The sequence below is a fragment of the Sorex araneus genome, chromosome 5, assembly GCF_027595985.1.
Source record: "Sorex araneus isolate mSorAra2 chromosome 5, mSorAra2.pri, whole genome shotgun sequence".
NCBI classification, from domain to species: Eukaryota; Metazoa; Chordata; class Mammalia; order Eulipotyphla; family Soricidae; genus Sorex; species Sorex araneus.
The window spans coordinates 188,160,344-188,182,216 of NC_073306.1; the positions used below are offsets into that span (position 1 = coordinate 188,160,344).

At 35.4% G+C, this 21,873-nt stretch overlaps 1 protein-coding gene across 27 annotated transcripts in view; it reads left to right on the forward strand.

Moving 5' to 3' along the window:
• Positions 1-21,873, forward strand: part of ADGRL3 (adhesion G protein-coupled receptor L3) — a 988,077-nt gene that overhangs the window by 299,536 nt on the left and 666,668 nt on the right. For 26 of the 27 annotated variants that reach the window (XM_055139571.1, XM_055139575.1, XM_055139572.1 and 23 more), the window contains exon 5: positions 8,367-8,570. The exons of the other annotated variant lie outside the window; for it this stretch is intronic. In XM_055139571.1, coding sequence (XP_054995546.1) covers positions 8,367-8,570 — 204 coding nt within the window. The remainder of the gene's footprint in view (positions 1-8,366; positions 8,571-21,873) is intronic. 27 annotated transcript variants of the gene reach the window in all.

Below are 21,873 nucleotides of genomic sequence, written 5' to 3' on the forward strand. Positions count from 1 at the left end.
TGGGCGATAGCACAGCGGCTAAGGAGGTTGCCTTGCACTCAGCCAACCTGGGTTTGATTCCCAGCATCCCATATGGTCCCCCCAGCACCTCCAGGAGTCATTCTTGAGTGCAGAGCCAGGAATAACCCCTATGCATCGCCAGGTATGATCCTAAAAGAAAAAATATCAAGGATGGAAATTAAAAGAGGACTTATGTTTTTTATGATGATGGCCCTAATAAACTTGGAATGTTAGAATAAATAAGTTGTCTTTGAAAAATAGTTTTAAAAGGGTAAGAGAAAACAGAATGATTTTAAATATAGGTACCTAACTATTTTGTAGATTTAATGAATGATAATGAGAGGATGATATTAAATATTACATCATAACTCTTGCATAAAACCCAGAAACTGAAGTTTACAATATTGTCTTCTCTAACCTATCTGAAAATCCAAATGTTATGGTCTTAAGCACGGTAGAGAGACCTCAGTCCTTCAAGTATCAATCCAAATCTGTTTCTTTCAAGACATGACCTTAATTACAATAGCAGTTTCCTTATATTTTACAAGGGTAACTCAGCCAACTTTGTTAGAGTATAAGGATTAAGTAAATTAAGACTAGAAATGCCCGAATACAAAGACTCTCATTTAATCCTAGGGGATGGGAGTCATTAAAACATACTTTACAAATTATAACTGAAAGACAAATGATTTGGATAGTAAGCAACATTTAAAATACACCACCATTTGGGGTCACTTCCATTCCATAGTGTTTTTCAAAGACTGCATTGTATATTCTTAATCCTCAAATGTGACAGTTTCTCCAATTATGAGCCCACACATTTGTACACACATTCCATCATTATATTCAGAACTCACCCACTGGACTGTAACTAAGTCTTTAATGAGTTACTAATGAACATCTTAAGCTTAGATCAGCATTTACCAAAAAGAAAAAAAAAGAGTGTTGAAAGGCTTTTCAGACTCCAAGCCTTTCACTTTTAATTAGACTATAAGCCCAATAAAATTTCCCATTTTCATTGTTGTTCCCAGGTTTGAAGAAATTGAACAATGAATGGCAGATAGGACTTTGTTTTGATAGGATTAGTTCAATGTGAAGTTAGTGGGCACAAGTAGGTTGAATTAAATTATTGAGAAATTATGGTTTTGATTAAATGCAAAGATAAAAATAATATGCACCCCCATTAGCATTTTACAATGATTCATTTTTTCTTGGCTCAGATAACTTTCAAACAGATTAATGTTATTGTAGCAAATAACAGATGAGATAAGGGGGGAAATGTCCAAATATGACTAGATCATGTATATGGAACAAAATTCTCGATACTTATAAAGTGAATGAACAGTCATCTTTCACACATTTCTACTTCTTGTAAGCCTCTTAGAGATACTTGTAAGTAGTGATCACAGACACTACTTGAATTAGTTCAGGACATTTCTCTGTAGTTGTTACAAATCAACAATTGGGGGTGACTAGCAGTGAGTTTTTAAAAATTCTATCTTGATAATAAAGTTGGTAGACATTATGTAAACCTTAAAGTCACATGATTTAACCACATGACAATAATATACAAAATTCAAAGGCACAGGCTGGCATGGTTCTCTTCTGCAGGGACTGCTGTACATTTGCTTAAATGGAAGTTTTTAGATTACTCACCTTGGCTCACTGTGTCGTTGGAATAGCTGTGATAGCACAGACATTTTGTAAATTATGTGCTGTTAGTAGGAGATAGGTTTAATGTTTCTCTGCAAGCAGATAAAAAAAACCCCACTATGTTGATTTTTTAAAGGGAGGTGTTCATTCATAAGTTAGTTTATGCACATATCAGAACATAATCAATCATTTTGATACCTGAACCTTTTAACATAACCTGTTTTCTCGTTAGCCAGCATTAGACAGTCATTCAGTTTTTTAATGTGGAGGGTATAAAGGAACAGCTATCTCTTTATATCAGAAACAATAATAATTAATTTTTTCTCAACTATCTTCTGAGATGGCATTTAAGATTAACCTAAGGTACAGAGAAAGCAATTGGAACATAACAGATCTCTATCAAAATGTGGATCACTTTTGGCATATCAAGTATAATAAACAGTGTGATTAAAGAAAACATAGCTGTTGATATTATGTTGAAAATACTTTTTAAAGATACGATTTGATTTACAGCAACATTTTGGAAATATAGTTTCCTCTCCTTAAGAGGGAAAGGAAAGAACATTCACAGAAAACATTTTCCAAATATTGTTTTTCCAGAGTTTTACTTTTGTTGACCATGAATTTAATTTTTTTTGCTTTATGTTAATTGGAGTCAGTATTTCAAAGTTAGATAAAAGTTAGCCTTCTGCTTCTTTCTCCATCTCTCTCCATCTCTCTCTCTCCCTTTCTCTCTCTCCTTCCCTCTTTTCTCTCTTCCTTTCTTACTCAAGCCTTCTTTCCCTCTCTCCCACACTGTCTACTCCATCTTGTTTTTGGTCTTACCTGGTTCTTTATCTTGATGTGCTTATGGTACCCTGAGGTGCCAGCAGTTGAACCTCAGCCTCCTCACACATGCAAAGTTGCTACCTGATCCATTCCTCAGATGAATGAGATATGTAATATGCATTTTATTTAATGTGAGTAAAAGACTTTATATCATCAACTGATTTATATAAAGATTTTTCACTGTGAGGGACATTACTCTCAGCATAATAATTTCTACAAATGTTGAGGTATTTGCATGATAATATCAGAATGAAGATAACTACTGTGATCTACAAATCTCCAGTTTCTCACTTTGATTTTTTTGTATGTGAAGGTAGCATATAGGAAAGCCCCTTAAAAAGCAACCTTTGTTTTCATATTCAATTTTTACCACTAGAGATTGTTTCTCTTTATCTTCAGAGTCAACTATTTGACTCACTATTTTCAGGATGTTTTATATAAATTTCATAAGTTAATTGCTCATTCTTCTAGTGAAAGTTTAGACATAATACGTTTTTATTTTATTTTAACTTGTTCTGGCATGGAAAAGAGTGAGGAACCTCGTCTGTGGGGAAATTACTTTCCCGCGTGGGGCATACCAATATTTCATGAAACAATTCAGTCTAGAAAATGAGTCTATTGATTTAAGTTGAATAATATCGAGGTATGCCATGAACATTGCTTCATAGTACACAGATGGACAGTTTATCACTACTGAGACATTTTCTTATAAGGCCAAGAATTGAAATATTTTTTTCTCTGTGTTAGAACTCCATGGTGTAATTTCTACTTGGTGGCATACTTAGTTAGGGTCTTAAATTGTAACTGTTATGACTACTGTTAAGCATTACTACCTATCCAATAAAGAAATTATGCAGCTGTCACATACACCTTCGGGGGAAATCAGAGATGAAATCATCTCTTTATATGTCCAAAATAGAGATTCTGGGAACAAATTTAGCCTTTCAATTTCAAGTATGCATAAGGAAGCAAGATTGGAAAATGTACCTTTACTTATAAAAATGAAATGAAAGCAATAGTATCGCTTTTATTTTTCCATTGTTTCATATCTGTATCTGTTTCTATTTCTTTCCCATTCTAATTCTTGCACCAAATCTGTATATCTATCATTGATCTGTATATTTATAAATATATCTCTCATTCTATATCGTACACATCTATCCATCTGTCTTCCTTCTCTTTTTTTCTCTCTTATATAAAAATTTAATTCTGCATCAATTATTTCTGTTGTATGTTTTTAATATTCATTTACATAACAGTTTTAGCTTAAATAAACCATTTTTGATAATAGGTCAGTGAGCATTCCTAAATCCAGTAAATCAAACATAATATCATTTGTAATATAAAGCTGAAGCAAAACAGACACTATGCCATCAATCTACTAACACACTGAGATATTTCAAATAATTAGACATTAGGAAAAAAAACTCAACTTAAAATCTCTTAACCATCTCCTGTAGACTCCTTCAGAAGGCATTTTAATTAACTACTGAGCTTCAGCCAGCTTTGTCAAAATGTTATTTAAATTAGAAATAAACCAATTAACACAGCATATAGAAGATTGAGCCAGGCAGTTATACAACAAAGTTCTTAAAGAAATTGTAAAGGTTTCTTTTGAGAATAAAACAATGCTGTGGTTACAAATAAGGAATAACCCCCAAATGAGAGTTTAAATAAACATTTTTAAAGTATATTAAAATTTTAGGCTGTAGTATTAAATTGATATAGTTTAAGTATGCTTTTATTTGTATATATGATGAGCAGTTCGACATAAGATTATATAAGTATGTATAGGAGGATTTTTTTATAGCCAAGAGATAATAATGAAAAGCATAATTTAATAAGAATTTAAAATATAATTTTGGGTCATAGCTCATTATAGTATTTTTCTCATTGTTATGCTCACAATTAGGCAACTTTCAAAAATATATGATAAAGTGTTACCAAAGCAGAAAAGCAAATTACCCATGAAAACTTTAATATATGAAAGGCAAATTACTTGTGATACTTATAAAAATTCTACAGTGTTTTGTTTTTAGCAGTTCTCTGACTTTTGAAATATCTTAGAAATGCTACCAGTTTTGTTTTTTCTATATTTCTGTATCATTGTTGTGATCAATAGATTTTTTGGAATAAAAATCAGCAAAAGTGATTGAATTACATAGCTACTCTAAGGATAATAAAAAAACAAAAATAGTAGATAGGCTAAAAATGCTTGTCTTGTAATTTACAATAATTTATGAATTAGTATTGAATTCTATTTCAGCACAACTCTAGTGTTGAAAATAATCTCATATCTATTTCATTATATGCCTCAGAGGATGAAAAATGCTGCTTTTTATCATAAATATTTTGCCTTTACATAATTATTGTTTTATTTTTTGTACTTATTGCCTCATACTTGTGTTTTCTTACTTTTCTTCTTGCTTTTCATTCTTCCTGTCTCACAGCCATTAGCCAAGACTGTTAATGTTGTGATGGCCTTTCATAAACGTGGCATACATCTTGTCATTTTAGTGAGTTGTGAAGTATCCTATATTTCATATTAAGTAGAGAAAGGCAAAATTCATGTTTAAATAGAAGAACTATTAAGTGATTACTTGGGCAATGTAGTCATGGCAATAACTGGCATTCTTTTTGAAGAGTACAAATAATCTCTGTGATTAAAGAAAACACAAATGTTAAAGGCATTAGGAATGCCTTTTGTAAAAATTGATTTTAGTCAGAAATGCAATGCGAGGGATGATAATTAAGTTTCTTTTTTTTTTTTTTGAGGAAGGTTAGAGATAAAGAGCAAAGGTGTCTTTGTCTTCATTTCCTGTCCTAGAAGCAAAATTACCTCTGAAACATCAGACTTACATTTGTCTGTCTGGAAGTCTGATCTAAAATGGAATGGCAGAGGAGAATAAGGAAGATACCTCCAAACTACGATTAATGCCATGAGATTCTGGGGTTTATTTTCATAGTAAATTTGAAAGAAATATTTCCCCTTCCAAATGAGTTTTTCTTAACACGAGAACCCATGCTTCTAATACAATTTTAAGCTAAAGTGTTATATAGATTCAATCATTATATATAAATAGCAAATTAGAAATGTCCAGGTTCCATTCAATGACTGAAATATTATATTTTCAACCAAAAGTGAAGACATTGACCTTGTTCTTATAGCCCTTCTCTCTGTAGCCAATGTAACAGTTTCTCAACTTTCTCTACCTTAATCTATGACTTTATTTCTTTTACACTGAAGGTGAATTTAAATGAGTCTGAACTGTAGACCCATGTATTACTCCAGTCCCATAGAACACATCAGAGTCTAATTTTCTCCAAGTTAGAAGTCAGAGTCTGCTTAACCTCCTGATATTTTGTATCCTTCCCTTTTACTGTGTGATCCAAATTACTTTGTAGGTCTCCAGGCTTTACAGCTCTAGTTCAAGCATATTATTTCCTTTTTAAGCAGCGATTCTTTACTCTAGACATTATGCCATTCTAAACTGATGTTGATTGCAGTCTATCCATTGAAAATCAATTGTTATTCTTTTTGCCTGCTCTAACGTTGACCTTTCCGCAAATAATTGATCTTTAGTTAAGTAGAGTTCAATGTCCCTATGCCAGTTTCTGTTCCTGCTCTGTGTTTTTGCCCCCTGCTTTCTTTATTCAGTGTCCAAAACAGATGCTTTGACTAGACCCTTTAGTCTGATTTATGATACTCATGAAAGACCATTTCTTTATTTCTCTGATCTCCTTTCAGATCATTCTGGCCCTTTCTACCTGCATTGGTTATGGTGCTATCTCTTGAGAAAACCATGGGGATTTCTCCTTGCAGCTGTCGGGGCTTAGAATGGTTTTAACTCCTGGTACTTGTGTGGCTAATAGCTTACACTCTGATTGAAATCTCAATTCAGATTTTAATCATGGATTCCACTAAAAACCAGAAGATTCTATATCCTACTATATATTTATTGCCACATAGGACTACCCCATATTACCACAATTACTACATATTTAAGTTTTCTATAGTTTTTTCATATCTGTGTAATATTTCATAAGTTAAATTATATTTCTATAACATACCCTACACCAAAATGTTTGCTAGCAACCCATATGATATTTTAAAAGTTATATATCTGCTTATATTTCCTCTGACTCCAAATCATTAAAGTAAGTTTGCTGTTTGTTTTGTCACCAAATCTCCAGCACTTAGAAAAGAACCTGGTATGTAATAGGGAATCTAAATTTTTGAATTACTGAATATATAAATGCATGTTCCATTCATCATCTAAAAAATATCTCTGTACATTAACTTGGCTGAGGTAAAGATCTTTCAGCTTCATTGTAACTGAAACACATAGGATAACATAGCTTTATATTTTTTCTAATTTCTTAAGATAGATTATTTATAAAGATATTAGTGAAAATATCCATATTTTGGGCCATGAGGGAGCTAATTTAGAAACCCAGTAGACAGAGAAAATGTACCAGAGTTAAACATGAAATGAGGAAATTACCTAATGGATTTGATTTTTATGTATTTTGGCCATATAACTTGTTTCCTTCTTTAGCACCATTTATATTCACAGACTATCACCAACATAGCAAAGACTATCAATTAGACTATCAACAATTACCTAGGTGTTTTAGTAATCATATACTTAATGAGTGTAATTAAAATATTTCAGGGTAGTGCTGTAGAAGAATAATATGAAGTTTGTCATAATGAATGGATTGTTTCATAACTTTCTTAATATCTTTAAATTTTTCTTTAAGAGTTGTTTCATTTCTTGTGACTTGGGAAAAGATATGTTTTGTTCTTAATTTGTGATGATTTTATATACAAGAAATTACCATGCTTTTGTTTAGAGTTCCAGAATTAGAAAGACAATTATAAAATTCTCTTGCATTATTGATTTACACAGTTTATCTTCTGACTGTTTATTGGAGCATTACTATTGTGTTTTAAAATATGCATGTTACCTTATGTTAAAATAATTGTATAAGACAAAGTTTTTTCCTTGTTAAAGTCTTTTTCTTTCTGTTAGCAAGCATATTTTCATTATCATATTTATGTTTTACACTAGTTGCAATTAGTGTGCGGAAATGTGTATTTACTGTACATATTTACCAGAAAACAAAAATCTTGTACTTATAATAGCCGCGTTTTTCATAGCATATAATGTCTGACTGTTTTGTGGATTATTTTAAAAATCATGTGTGCCGTTTTATTTTTTCTTTATTGTCTTGGTCTTCCATATTTATTAATTTATGTAATATGTACCTTTTTGTCAGTAAAATCGTTTATATATATATAATAAAATGTATGTGTATTCTTTCCATCCTAATGTCCAAATTTCAAATTCAGGTTTTAATATAACACTTTATATAAATGTTAATGGCCTGAGGCACATAAATAATTATAAAACACTCGTCTAAGTGTAATCACATACCAAACAAAAAAAAACTAATTTAAAAAATTACAATGCTTTTTCACCTATTCTCAAGATCTTTTGTGCGTCAAATTTTAATATAGTTACCAATACTTTTATTTATATTCAATGTTAGTACCTACCACATCAGAGTTCTGTGACTAAATTAAAATAAGACTTCTTTTTGAGGTAGTCTTACTGTACTTAAAAGAGATGCAGCCAATATCGCAGTCATGATTCAGAAGAGTAAGGAGAGTTTTATCGGAGACGTACGCTGTCGTGTCATAGGACAGAAGTACACGATCTTCTTGGAGATCCAGTCCGGGGTGTTCGGAGTGAACCGGGGTGGCGGGGTCTGTGGCTTGCAGAGCAGAGCAGCCCTGGGAGTGGTCTGTAGCCGGGCTCCTCTGGGGCCAGCCCCAACTGAGCAGAGTCTGATGCTCCCTCGCCCTGCGGTCCCCGCAGGTGGCAAGCACACCGAGAGACATCCAGCCCTCGCCGCGCCCCTGCGACACGCCGAGCGCAGCCCGGGAGGCGCCCTCCCGCCCCGGCATCTCCTTCAGCAGCCTGCGGCCGAGCGCGCCACTGCCCATCGCGGTCAAGGGCCCCGAGGAGCCGCCAGAGGAGTTCGTGGTCCAGGTGCCCCAGGAGCACAGATTGCAGCCCAAGGTGCGGCCAGCGGCGGGGGCAGAGGGGTCGGGGGAGGCGGGGGCCGGGGAAGGGCCCTTGGGGAGGCTCAACCAGTGTCCAAAGTACGTCTTAGGTACCTGTTCTCTCTTTATCCGGTTAGTGCCACCCTAGTTTCTCGGTTCACGGTGCATGCCTGCTCTCTTAGAACCTACTCACCACTTGACAGTACTTGTCTCTCGACTCTTGATTGGAATCTAAGTATCTTTGCATGATCACAGGAAACTGAACATTGGTTTCACCGAAAGTATATAAAGTATTGTAAAATGTCAATGGTTGTAAAAGATATCTTGACATTTCTGATCATCTGCTTGGCTTTCAGATTTTCGACAGTGAAATTTATTTCTAGGTACAAATAGTCTAAGTACAAAGATTTATGTGAAGGCATTATGACAGAAACTTGTTGCTTAAGGAATTGTGAATATTCATTTGAAATATAAAAGCTAATAAATAGTGGTTACAAAAGTCAACCGTTTTTTAATAAAATAATTGGAAGTATGGGGGCTGGAGCAATAGCACAGCGGGTAGGGCGTTTGCCTTGCACGCGGCCGACACGGGTTTGATTCCCAGCATCCCTTATGGTCCCCTGAGCACCGCCAGGGGTAATTCCTGAGTGCAGAGCCAGGAGTAACCCCTGTGCATCGCCGGGTGTGATCCAAAAAGAAAAAAAAAAAATAAAGAAAGAATTGGAAGTATGTTATAATGATGTTCTAAAGATATCGAGTACAATGGGTGACACCCAGCCTAGAAACACTAGTGACAAATATCATATATTTGTGCAGAATTCAACACTTATTTATTTAACCCAATATTTAATATCATATTTATATTTATATTTTATTTTATATTTTATATTAAACTCAATATTTTATATTTCATTGTATTTTTATATTGTACCATGTTTGTCTCACTTTTCCTACTAAACTGTGGACAAGGCCTCATTAAGCCTAATTTTCCTTAAGAAACTATATATGAAATATAAGATATACTAGTTAAATGTTTTCTTGGTGTGTGTGTCCCAACATGAAGAATTCTAAGAAGGCTAAGAAGCTATTGCATGACTTCTTTATGGGTATAGTCATATCAGAAATTCTGGGGGAAAAAAAAAAAGAACATGAAATGCTACTACAATAACTGAGCTTATCTTCTAAACCCACTCACTCATTTTCTGAGTAACAAACAAATAGATTGTTGCTGTCTTTTGATTTATTATCTAAGGGAAATGATCATGAATCTATTTGAAATTTAAGAGACCTGAAAGATAAGCAGACCCCTTCGATTACTTCAGCAGTAGAGTGAGAAGGAGTATGGTTAAGTTGACACTTACTGAATCTTGTTCACTAAGTCAGAGTGCTAAATTGAAGGCATTGCATTTCTCCTTTGGGATTAGTTTTTGTTTTGTTGTGTTTTTAGTGCTTGTTTTGCTGGTGACTTGTGTCCAGTGGTGGCACTGCACACTTTTTGTTTGCTTTTGTTCTTGTATCACACCGAGGCTTACTGCTCGTTCTGTGCTCAGGGATCACACTAAGTGGGCTTCAGGGACCATGCGTGCTGCTGAGGATTAAACTCTGATTAGTGGCGTGCAAGGCAAGTACCTTGCCCACTGTTCTATCTTTTCGATCAAAACGCTCATGGAAGCAAACAGAGTCAGCTCCAACATGTTCATGAAAGTTCATAGTAAATGTTTTCTAAGAACTTTGATGCTGTTGGAGTTTTTAACTTTCTTTTGCAATACCATTTAAAACCTGAAATTCTTACAGTTGGGTGCAATTTTGATGTTTCTAGAAAATTCTTCAATAAAACTTTCAATGGAATGATGTATTTTGATTTATATATAAGGTAACAATTGAAAAGAAAAAAAAAAAACATTTAGAGGCTGGAGCCATGGCATAGCAATTAGTGCAGTTGCTTTGTATCCACCCTACCTGGGTTCAATTCCTAGCACTGTAATGCAGTTCCTCTAGTTCTACCAGCAGTGATTCCTGAGCACAGCCAGGAGTCAGCTCTGAGCACTGCCAGTGGCCCTCTACCCAAAAATGTTAAAAATAACAACAAATAATTATAAGTAAAATTTAAAGTGGTATAAAATTAAAGGACTGGAGCAGTAGCACAGAGGTAGGGTGTTTGCCTTGCACGCAGCAGATCCCGGTTCCATTCCTCCGCCCTTCTCGGAGAGCCTGGCAGGCTACTGAGAGTATCTTGCCCAAACGGCAGAGCCTGGCAAACTACCCGTGGCACATTCGATATGCCAAAAACAGTAACAAGTCTCAAGATGGAGATGTTACTGGTGCCCGCTCGAGCAAATCAATGAGCAATAGGTTAAAATTAAAATATTTATAGAATTTCTCTCCTGAACCCAAAGCAATTTCAAATACATTCATTCTCTAACTTAATCCAGTTAATAAAGATCAGACATAAGTTCTAGTATTAAAGAAGAAATCCAGATATTAGTTTATTTATAATTAGATATTGTGGACATTTAAACAACCAATTTATATAAATAGAAATGCATATCCCTTCATGCAATTCTGTCCTGCAACAAAAATTACAATGTCAATAACATCAGAATAGTATTTTTTCTATAAAAACTGTATAATTTTAAATATTCCCCTTTTTATAACTAAATAAGGGTTTCTATATTACTAGTTTTTACTGTTTAGCGTGCATATGATAGGTTGTGCTGTGACACTGTTTCAAAAATTGCATTTTCTGCCATCTAACAAAGAAGATTATAAAGTTATGGAATGGAACAAAAATGAAAAAGATTATAAAGTTAAGGAATGGAACAAAAATGGGATAAACTTCCTGTTATTCCAAACGGAACTGAGATAAATATAGTGTGATTTTACTGGAATCAACAGAAGTATGTAAATTCACTATGATTACACAATACTTTCTAAAAAAAGTCTTTCGTTTTACTTTTATTAACAAGATACAAGGTAATCTTAAAGTGCCCCCTTTCTAAAGAATAAGTAGAATAAGTCACATTATAAAAGTATATTATAGCATTATAAAAATATAATATTTTCTGGTATCTAAGATTTACAGACAATTATGACACTTGAATAAGGCATTAAAGATACAATTGATGAATTATCTATTTTCAAATCACTCACATTTCAACTTGGAGTTTGTATTTTCTTTCTTTGACTTCATAATGCTCTCTTCTCTGTCTGAAACAGCCCATGAATGCTTTCTCTCTTAAATGCATTACCTTCCCCACCTAAAAGTGTTTTTAACAACACTTACTTTCTTCATAAAATAAGTACATTAACATAACATTGAAATATGAAATACCGTATTATTTTGCTCTATTCAAATGGAAAACACAAGAGTGTAAACAAGAAAATGTTAGTGAACTGCACCCCATTCCTTACCTCCCATCTTCACCACCTTCCTCAAAATGAAACTAGAGTAAAAACAAAATAGTTCAGAAACAGAAAACTAAATATTCATAATGAAGACTAATATCAGTTCAGTCATTGAAAATTTATACTATTTATACTACTTAAAAGAATTATACTATTTATAATTATGTTTATACTATTTAAAAGAATTTCACCTAAGTTCACCTACCCATACGACTTCCCCTATAGAACACCAAGATGATATAATCTGCTGTTACTGATTTGAAATTTAACTTTGTCTTTTTACAGTTTTTGATTTGGATAGCTGATAGCAGTTTTGAGCACTTAATGAGCATTTGAATATATAGGAATTAGGACTGTGCTACAACAGCAAAGCCTAAGTGATAATAAAACATATTGTGCTCAGAAGACAGGTTTGTTTTCTTTAAGCAATAAAGGCAGAAGAAAGTCTGAGGGCAGATTGTCCAGTCAATGACTAGATCAGGACTTTCCTTGAAGCTAAAGGAATGTTAATGCGTTTTTTATCAGCATTTCCTTTGCTTTAATTGTGATTTTCATGCAGATATAAACTAAATGCATTGAGATGATCTACAAATAGTATGCAACACTTATACATGTGTTCTTTTGGAATGTAGTTAAAGCATTTCCATTTTGACAAGTCATAAAAGCTCTTTCCTATGTTCATTTTAATGTAGATGCTTTTTAGACAGTCAAAGTACTTTTACAAGAGTCCTTTGTTTTGTTAGTTCTATTGGAGAATTGCATGGGCCTGTAAGGAAATAGTGTTATTGACTTTGTCCTCTATTCTTGAATTTTTATGCTTTCATTTGGGAATAGCTTTCTAATAATAAGGAAACACATTTGATATCTTTTGTTCCCTTAATCAAGTCATTTTTAATTTTTGCTATGGTTATTAAATACTAGAGGTTTCTTCCCTTATTTACTTTGTACTAATTTTCTTCCTTGTGTCATTTATTTTTCCACTTTGGATTAAAATGCATATATGTTTGAGAAATTTACAAAAGACCATTATGTCTAGATGATAGGGGAAAAAAAGGAACCAATTAAGGTATATGACTGGAAAAATAGGAAAAGAAGCACACAGTTTGTTTTGGGAATATTTATCCTAATAATTTTGATTTTTGTCCTCATAGCATTGAGGATTCTTTGAAGTTCTACTGGGTAAATCACGATTATAATTACAATTTTAAAAACATAGTACACCAAGTAAAATAGATAAGAGAAAAACTTAAAGCAAAAGATACATTCGGAATGTGTTGCAATAAATCTATTGAAAAATGATAAAAGCCAAACTAGACCATAAGGAATATACAGAATGAATAGATATTGTTATGAAATACAAGTGTGGTTTTTATACATATGTGTATATATAAAAAAAAGTAAGAAAGGCTCTGCTAATTTCTAACTTGATTTGATTACTATGACGGGTGGTTCAACCTTTCACTGAGGACCATTTGTAGGGGTTGGTGGGCATGGTTCTTTCTGGAGTCATGAATAGCCCCTTCATTCAGCCTTCCTCTATTTTGATTATAGAGATGTATAATAATGCAATTAGAGGCCGCCCTAAAAGCCTCCATCTCTTTCAGAGAGCCCTGCCCTGCAAGCTACCGAGAGTATCCCGCCCTCACAGCAGAGCCTGGCCAGCTACCGTGGTGTACTCAATCTGCCAAAAATAGTAACCACTATGGTCCTCATTCTCCTGACCCTGAAAGAGTCCCCAATAAGCCATCGGGCTACACTAGCACATGACAGGGACAAATGGAGATGTTACTGGTGCCGCTCGAGCAAATCCATGAACAACAGGATGACAGTGATAGTGATAGTGATATACTGATTTCTGTTCTATCACAAGAAGAGAAAGATGGATAGTTTATAAACTGATTTCTCAGTATCTCTTCTACCGAAACCCAGAATGCAGTAAATGTTTTCTTTAACATACCTCTCCCTTGAACATTAGCAGCATATGAGCAGGGTTGTGGGGATTTTTGTTTGTTTTTATTTATTTTTTTAAGAATTCACAATTATTACAGGAATTATAGTGGACCTTAGATGTCAATAGTAATTTTTTTTAATTTTTAATTTTTAATTTTTTAAAAAATTTTATCACCATGTGGAAAGTTACAGAGTTCTCAGGTTTATGTCTCAGTTATACCGTATTCAAACACCATCCCTTCACCAGTGCCCATATTCCACCACCAAAATCCCCGGTATACCCCCCGCCCCCCACCCCAACTGTATAACTGATGAACCTCACTTTATTTTCTCTTCACCTTGATTACGTTCCATATTTCAACACAAAACTCACTATTGTTGTGGGAGTTATATCCCCAAACAAGATAACCCTAATAAGGAGGCATTTGATAATTAGTTTTCCATTCAAAGATTGTATGTTTTCAGGTTTTAGAAAAGGTCTAATCTGTCCCAGTCCCGAATCCTGGAGCCGTGTTAGTTGCTGCTCAGTGTCGCCAGGGTTTCATCTGGAGAAGGTGTGCTGGCGGCACCTCCTCCCTCCGGCCCCCCAGTGTTGCTGGCCCCGATTCGGGTCCGGAGCATTGTCCGGGCCGCGTTGCTCACCAGAATGCCTGCCGCTTCTCTGTGGATTGTAATAATAAATTTTTTTAAATAGTAGGGGATTCCTTCTCTTTCCCTGTGCATTTGATTCTTTGGCTTTTCTCTAATAGCTCTCTTTTTATTAATATTGTTACATATAGGTCTGCCTGAATTATATAGTTCACTTCTTAACCAGAAATGTACCACTACATCATCTTGTCTGTTAAAGAAAATTTCCAAGAAAGAGAACGTAATTCCAATTGCCTTTGGTCACTATCTCTGATCAAATTATTCCTATACGTGATATGTCTTGTTCTAGTCATACACAGTAGCACTTATACAAGGAACCATCAGTAGGAATAGAAATATTGACAGCTTGGCTGGACAAAGTGTAGAATGGAGCATGACAAGTGAGTGTGTAGGTGGTGTTAGAGAACAGGAGACAGCACTCCTGAAGATAATGTGGTGTCTGAGCTGACGACTGATAACATAGGTATCAGCCAAAGAGAGAGAAAAAAAAAAAAGATGTAATTTCATAGACAGAAAATTCAGTAGTGCAAAGGTTAATTTGAAATGAATATAGCATTTGACTTGAAAATATAATTTTTAGTGATTTGAATTGAGTTAAGAATTGAACTACTAGGGGCCTGAGCGATAGGGGCCTGAGCGATAGTATAGTGGGTAGGGCATTTGCCTTGCATATGGCCTACCCAGGTTCAATCTCTGGCATCCAATATGGTTCTCTGAGCTATGCCAGGAGTAATTCCTGAGTGCAGAGCTAAAAGGAACCCCTGAGCATTGCCGAGTTGTGACCCCCTCCTCCGAAAAGGGAAAGAATGGTATAAAGAATCTGATGTGTATGTCACTGTGGCCTATGTAGTGAAAAAGGCTTGGAGTCTTCCTCAAGGCAGTGATGAGCAGTGGATTAATGCCTAATTCACCTGCTGCCTGCATTTGAAGGATGAACTGGTATAGGCAGGGCACTACATTGATATAATAAGAAATAATAATGACCTTGATTCCAGGAGTGAGTGAAAATTATAATAAGGAAAACCGATTGTTAGAACCTACATACAAGGAGTGAACAAAGATGGTGATAAAGAGAATCAATTACCAGGACTGATGTAGTGGATATATAAGTAAGACAGCAAGAAAACACAAATGGGAAAACCATGTTTATGGCTTCAACGATTGCTGTCACTGTCACTATCATCCCGTTGCTCATCAGTTTGTTTGAGCGGGCACCAGTAACGTCTCCATTGTGAGACTTGTTGTTACTGTTTTGGCATAATGAATACACCACGGTAGCTTGTCAGGCTCTGCCATGTGGGCGAGATACTCTTGGTAGCTTGCTGGGCTCTCTGAGAGGAGTGGAGTAATCGAACCCAGGTCTGCTCCGTGCAAGGCAAATGACCAACCGCTGTGCTATTGCTCCAGTTCTCAAAGATTGCATGATGAATTGTTTCTCTCACTAAAATTAGAAAGATAAATGGAGAGTGATTTGGGGTAAGGAATGGTAGTGGTGTCATCTGAAAATTTATAGAACACTTTTTCAACATACAAGTTTAAATGGCAACCCCAAATTTCGATTCTGATTTAAAACTCCATAACTAAAATGTAAAAATATGAAATTTGATCTTTAGAAATACAATTTGGGTGCAGGTTATTATCAATTAAAAGAACATGTGCCAAGATTTTCTTACATTATTTTCTTTTGCTTTCCAGTAATAACTAGTGAGGGTATAGTGGAACCACAATTATATCTTATTTTTGTTTCACCTATTTTTTTATCAAATATCTTGAAGTAGTTTTTAGCATATGTATGTAGTTGTATTATACTTTTTAATTTTATGAGAAGACAAATTGAACAAAGTTAGGGCAGTTGAATTTTGGAGCTAGATATATTTGGTATTTATTCAGAATTTAAAACATGATTCTGTCAAAATTTGGAAAGAATCAGATTAATTTTGCTCATTTCCATTGTAACATTGCACAGTTTAATAAAATAACAAAACTAATCTATTTTCAAGAATGAATCAAATGAACCTTGATCTATTCTTGTGCCTAATTAAAAGTAATTAATGAATTAGCACATCTATTGATGACAATATGAAATGATGGTTTCTTTTAAGGGAATGCTCAATTGGTTCAGAGTCTAGAGAATAACACCTCCACCAAAAGTACAAGCTCTTTTAAAGTCATAAGATCAGAAACACATTACAAAACTCACATAATTTTACATATGAAGGTGTTATAATAAACTGAGAAAGAAGGAAAGGTTGACAAAAGCTCATTTTTTTTTAATCGATGATTTGGGAATTGGAGACAGTTATTCCATATATCATTAACTTACCAGCATGAGAGTTCAAGTAAGTCGTGGATATTAAAATGTGGGTCAGGAAGAGGAAAATATGAAAGTGTTTAAAGCCCATGAAACAGCATACATCCACTGAGTAAACAAATCACAGGCAACAGAATTCCTGCCCAGAAGTGTTTTCTAATTCAGCACCATGGAAGTCCTCTCCATCTACCAGACACACCAGAACTTCTTCAGACCACCCAGCCTAGCACTGTGCATCTCATCTAAATATTGATGCAATGTTACTTTAGATTAGCTTGTTTCCACTTTCACACATTCTAACCCTCATTCTTGACAGAGCAAACTTTATCTTCTCTAAATTAGAACATCCTGATTTTTGTGTGTGCATGGGGTAAACACATTCTCTTTGCTTCCTTCTTGCTTTTTGTATAACTGATGATCATGGGAAAATCTGAAACTGTGTTACTCTTAAAATGTTTTTATTAGTGTTATAGTGACTTTGATAAGTTATCCTTTGGACATGTTCTCAGGTTCTTACTCACTTTCCTCCCAGATTTTTGGGAAAGCTGGTTCTAATCTTATTACATTACAGTCTGAAATGTGTAGGTGAAGGCTAGGAATTCATGGGGAGGAAGGAAGATGAAAGAACTTGTAACAGAAGAAAAGAGATTAATGTTGTTACAGCAACGGGAAACCTTCTGTTTTACAAGCTCAGCCTTTTGGATATAATTCTTACTGCAAGAGAGTAATATAATGTGGCCTTCAAAGTGCTGTGTTAGCTTCTTGTCTTCTATGACAGTATAATATCATTTCAGATAAAAGCCCCTGCTCACATTTATTTGTGTCTTTCAGTGTGCTTTGCCAGTTTAGACAGAACTTTAGGTCTAATTGATATGCAAAATATAGACTTTGTCCATCACTTTTCAGGATTCTTAGGAACATCTAGGTTAATACTATATTTTTATGTAAAAGAAGCACAATAGGCAACTAAGAACATAGGTAAGAAAAGAAAGAGAAGGAATTTTAAAGCTTTAGGGTCCTAAATGTGATTTGGAAGCATTTCTTTAGACTTTAATTCTTTCCCAAAGGGTCGAAATACCATAAGGATACATTCAGTCATAAATAAATATTTTAGTGAATATCACCTTCAAATATTCAGAAAAGTCTGATTATGTCTTTTGTTTCTTTTGACATAAATTACAATTTATTTTTTCCTTGTGAGAAGAATGTGAGCAGCTTTACAAAGTACTTATGAAAATTATATTTTCATTCATTACTTTTTCTTCCTGCAAAGATAATAAATAATACAAAATAAATGCTAATTTATTTAATGAATAGACCAAATTATGTTTTTTTAAATAAAAATATTCAGTTATTTTATTAACCACTGAGTATCTGGTCTGTTGATACATGTGTATAAATATTTATGCATATACACATGTGCACAGTTGTTCCAACGTGACTAGTTTCACATGACCAGTGACAGATATAGTGAAGTACTGTTAAATTTATTTTATTTTATGTTTCTTCAATCCCTACAGTGTGTGTAAATAAAATACTTTTGACACGTATCTCAAATGCATTGATACTAGATACTCATAGATCTCTCAGTATAGAGAACCAAATTTGGTCAGATGTTCTGTTACTAAGTTTTACATACATATTTAACTGAATCCATGATCTTTTCCATTCTTAGGACTATATTCCTTTCTCTTTCTCCAGAGATTTCTATTTAATTGTTATCATTATTGTTTTGCAGCAATTCCTGTTGTAATCCCAGCTGGCCATGGCTATCTGATGGCCGAGGGATTGGGATTCTGCCTCAGATTTACTATTTATGCTTTGTTTTGGAGGGAGCAAGCATCCGAGCAGTACCAGGAGAGCCTGGCGCCTGATGGGTTGGTTCTCAGACTCCTAAGCACTGAGTGTCTCTGTGGCCACTCTGTCCACTTCTGTAGTGCTTGAGGACCACCAGGGCTGCAGTTCACCCTGTCCCGGTGGCCAAACAGTGTGGGAAATTGAATTTGAGAGCCAGCACTCTGGATTTTTACTCTGTATCTTTGAGCTCTCTTCCAGTACTTTTATTTTATGGTTATTGGAGCCATAGCACAGCGGTAGGGCATTCGCCTTTCACGCGAACTACCTGAGTTTGATTCCTCGGCCCCTCTCGGAGAGCCTGGCAAGCTACCTAGAGTATCGTGCCTGCACAGCAGAGCCTGGCAAGCTACCCGTGTGTATTGGATATGCCAAAAACAGTAACAATAAGTCTCTCAATGAGAGACGTTACTGGTGCCCGCTTGAACAAATCAATGAACAATGGGATGACAGTAACAGATTTTATATAATTATAACAGAGATATAAGATGGTAGTTATATGAATAATATTTTTTTTTGCTATTTGGAGGTCACACCCAGTGATGCTCAGGGGTTACATATTGTCTCTGCACTCAGGAATTTGTGACGGTGCTCAGGGGACCATATGGGTACCAGGATGCCAGGGATTGAACCGGAGTCAATCACATGCAAGGCAAATGCCCTACCAGCTGTACTATCACTCAGGCTCTCCATGAACAATTTCTAATAAATTTACTTAGTTACTTGTTCATATTTATTTTTAACATAATGAAGATACAAAAAAACAAAAGTTTCAAAAGTGCTGATTTTAGGGTCCAGAGAGAACAGCAGGAAATATGGTGCCTTGTCTTTGGCTGACCAGGGTTTGACTCCTGGCATAGTCTGTTGATCCTCAGAGAACCATCAAGAGTGCTCCTTGAGTGCAGAGCCAGGAGTAAGCCCTCATCACAGCTGGATATGGACCCAAAACCAAACCAAACCAACAGTAACAAAGAACACTCTCCTGCTGCAGAGACAGTTTGAAATAACGCAAAGCCAAATCATTCATTACTTCGTGCAGCCCTGGAAAGTCCGTATTCAAACGTTGTCTTCAGATCAAAGCCTCCTATAAACCCCCAGGTCCCGAGAACTCTCACAGAGTCAGGGAGAAGTAATGTCCTGCCCCACGTTAAAGCACTGCTGCTTGTGAAGGGTCATGTTAATAACTTTATTGTGAAGGTTTATTCTAGAGTATTTATTATTTTTTATTCATTTTTCAGAGATATAGATAGTTAAGACTATTGAGTTTTAATAGCATTGTCAAAACAGATGAAAGAATCGGTAATGAGAGACCCTGGGAATTCAGTATTCAGAGTTTAAGAAAATATAACCCATTAAAGGTGATCAAATGATGAGTAGATGAAATTGGTAAATTGTGTCTTCTTATGTTTTGTAATTTTGTAAATGTGTTGGTTTTTTACAGCCTCTGCTAATGCTAAAATGAAGTTAATATATATGTACTAAGAAGATAATGTCATAAAATGCTCAATTGCCCTTTACATAGTTTTAGCTCACAGTAAACAGTTTGCATTGGGGGTGCATGTGTAATAAAATTGAGGAATTGTGACTAGGTTTAGTGTTTTTATTCCATCTGGAAACCACAGATTTTGTCTTCCTTCTTTCCTTCCTTCTTTCCTTCCTTCCTTCCTTCCTTCCTTCCTTCCTTCCTTCCTTCCTTCCTTCCTTCCTTCCTTCCTTCCTTCCTTCCTTCCTTCCTTCCTTCCTTCCTTCCTTCCTTCCTTCCTTCCCCCTCTCTTTCTCCCTCCCTCCCTCCTACTTTCCAACTTCCCTCCCTCTCTCTCCCTTCCTTTCATCCTCCCTTCTACCTCTTTCCCTCTGTTCCACTCTCCCTCCCTTTCTCCCCTCCTTCAATCCCTCCCTTCCTTTGTTCTTCTCAATGTTTGATTATAAGTTAGCAAGCCAAAATACTGCTGGAGTAAATGCATATTATAAGGACATATAATTTATTAAAAAAATCTGGAATGTTGTAATAACCTTGATAGAACTGACATATTATCTTCAAAGAATAGAAAATGAATACTATTGAATCAGATTTTCAAGTGGACAATCAGATTTAGTCTCATAGATTAATACATCTTAATGAGATGCATCTAACAACTGTATCATACTGTCATCTCGTTGCTCATCGATTTGTTCAAGTGAGCACCAGTAACGTCTCTCATTGAGAGACTTATTGTTACTGTTTTTGGCATATCCAATCCACACGGGTAGCTTGCCAGGCTCTGCCATACGGACTCCATACACTCAGTAGCTTGCCGGACTCTCCGAGAGGGGCGGAGGAATCGGAACACGGGTTGGCCAAGTGAAAGGCGAAAGCCCAACCATTGTGCTATCGCTCCAGCCCAGTTATATCTGCCCGGACACGGAGAGGATTGACAGAACTAACAACTATGTTCTGATATAATCTATGGTCCCCAAATGTGAAGACGTTCGTTGTGGGAAGAGGGTGGTGCAGGAAATTGAGCCTGGAGCTTTCCAGATGGAAGGCATGTGCTCCTTGTACTTCATCTCTGGGGGTGAGGACGCACCCAGTGCTGCTCAGGTGTTACTCCAGGTTCTGTACTCAGAGATCACTGCTGAGGCCAGGATCAGGGGGCCAGGTGGGGTGCTGGGAATTGATCCCCAGTTGGCAGTGTGCAAGGTAACTGCCCTACCTGCTGTGCTCTTCTTCAGTCCCTCCCTGAGGGCTTTTAAAAACTTTCTGAAATGACAAGCACATTTGTCATTAAATTGAATTATCAAAGCTAGCATTAAATTATGAAAAAAATGCATCTCATTATCTATAGATTTTTGTTATATACTTTTTGATATATTTCCTTTTCTGTGTTAAATGTATTTACTCTTGGGACCAGGGATGTAACTCAGTAAGATAACGTTAGACATGCTTGAGTGAAGACCTAAGTTATGTTCTTAGCACTGTAACAAACAAATAAAGCACACACCTTTATTCCTAGAAAAAAAACAAAAGTTTATTTAAGGTGTCAAAAACAATTACTTTTTAAGTTTATTGACACTATTCTTCTCATAAAAGTAATTTTTCCCATTGAACTACGTTTTTCTATTTTAGAGTCTCCACAAACGCTAATCTGGGTGTATATGTGATTTCTTCTCT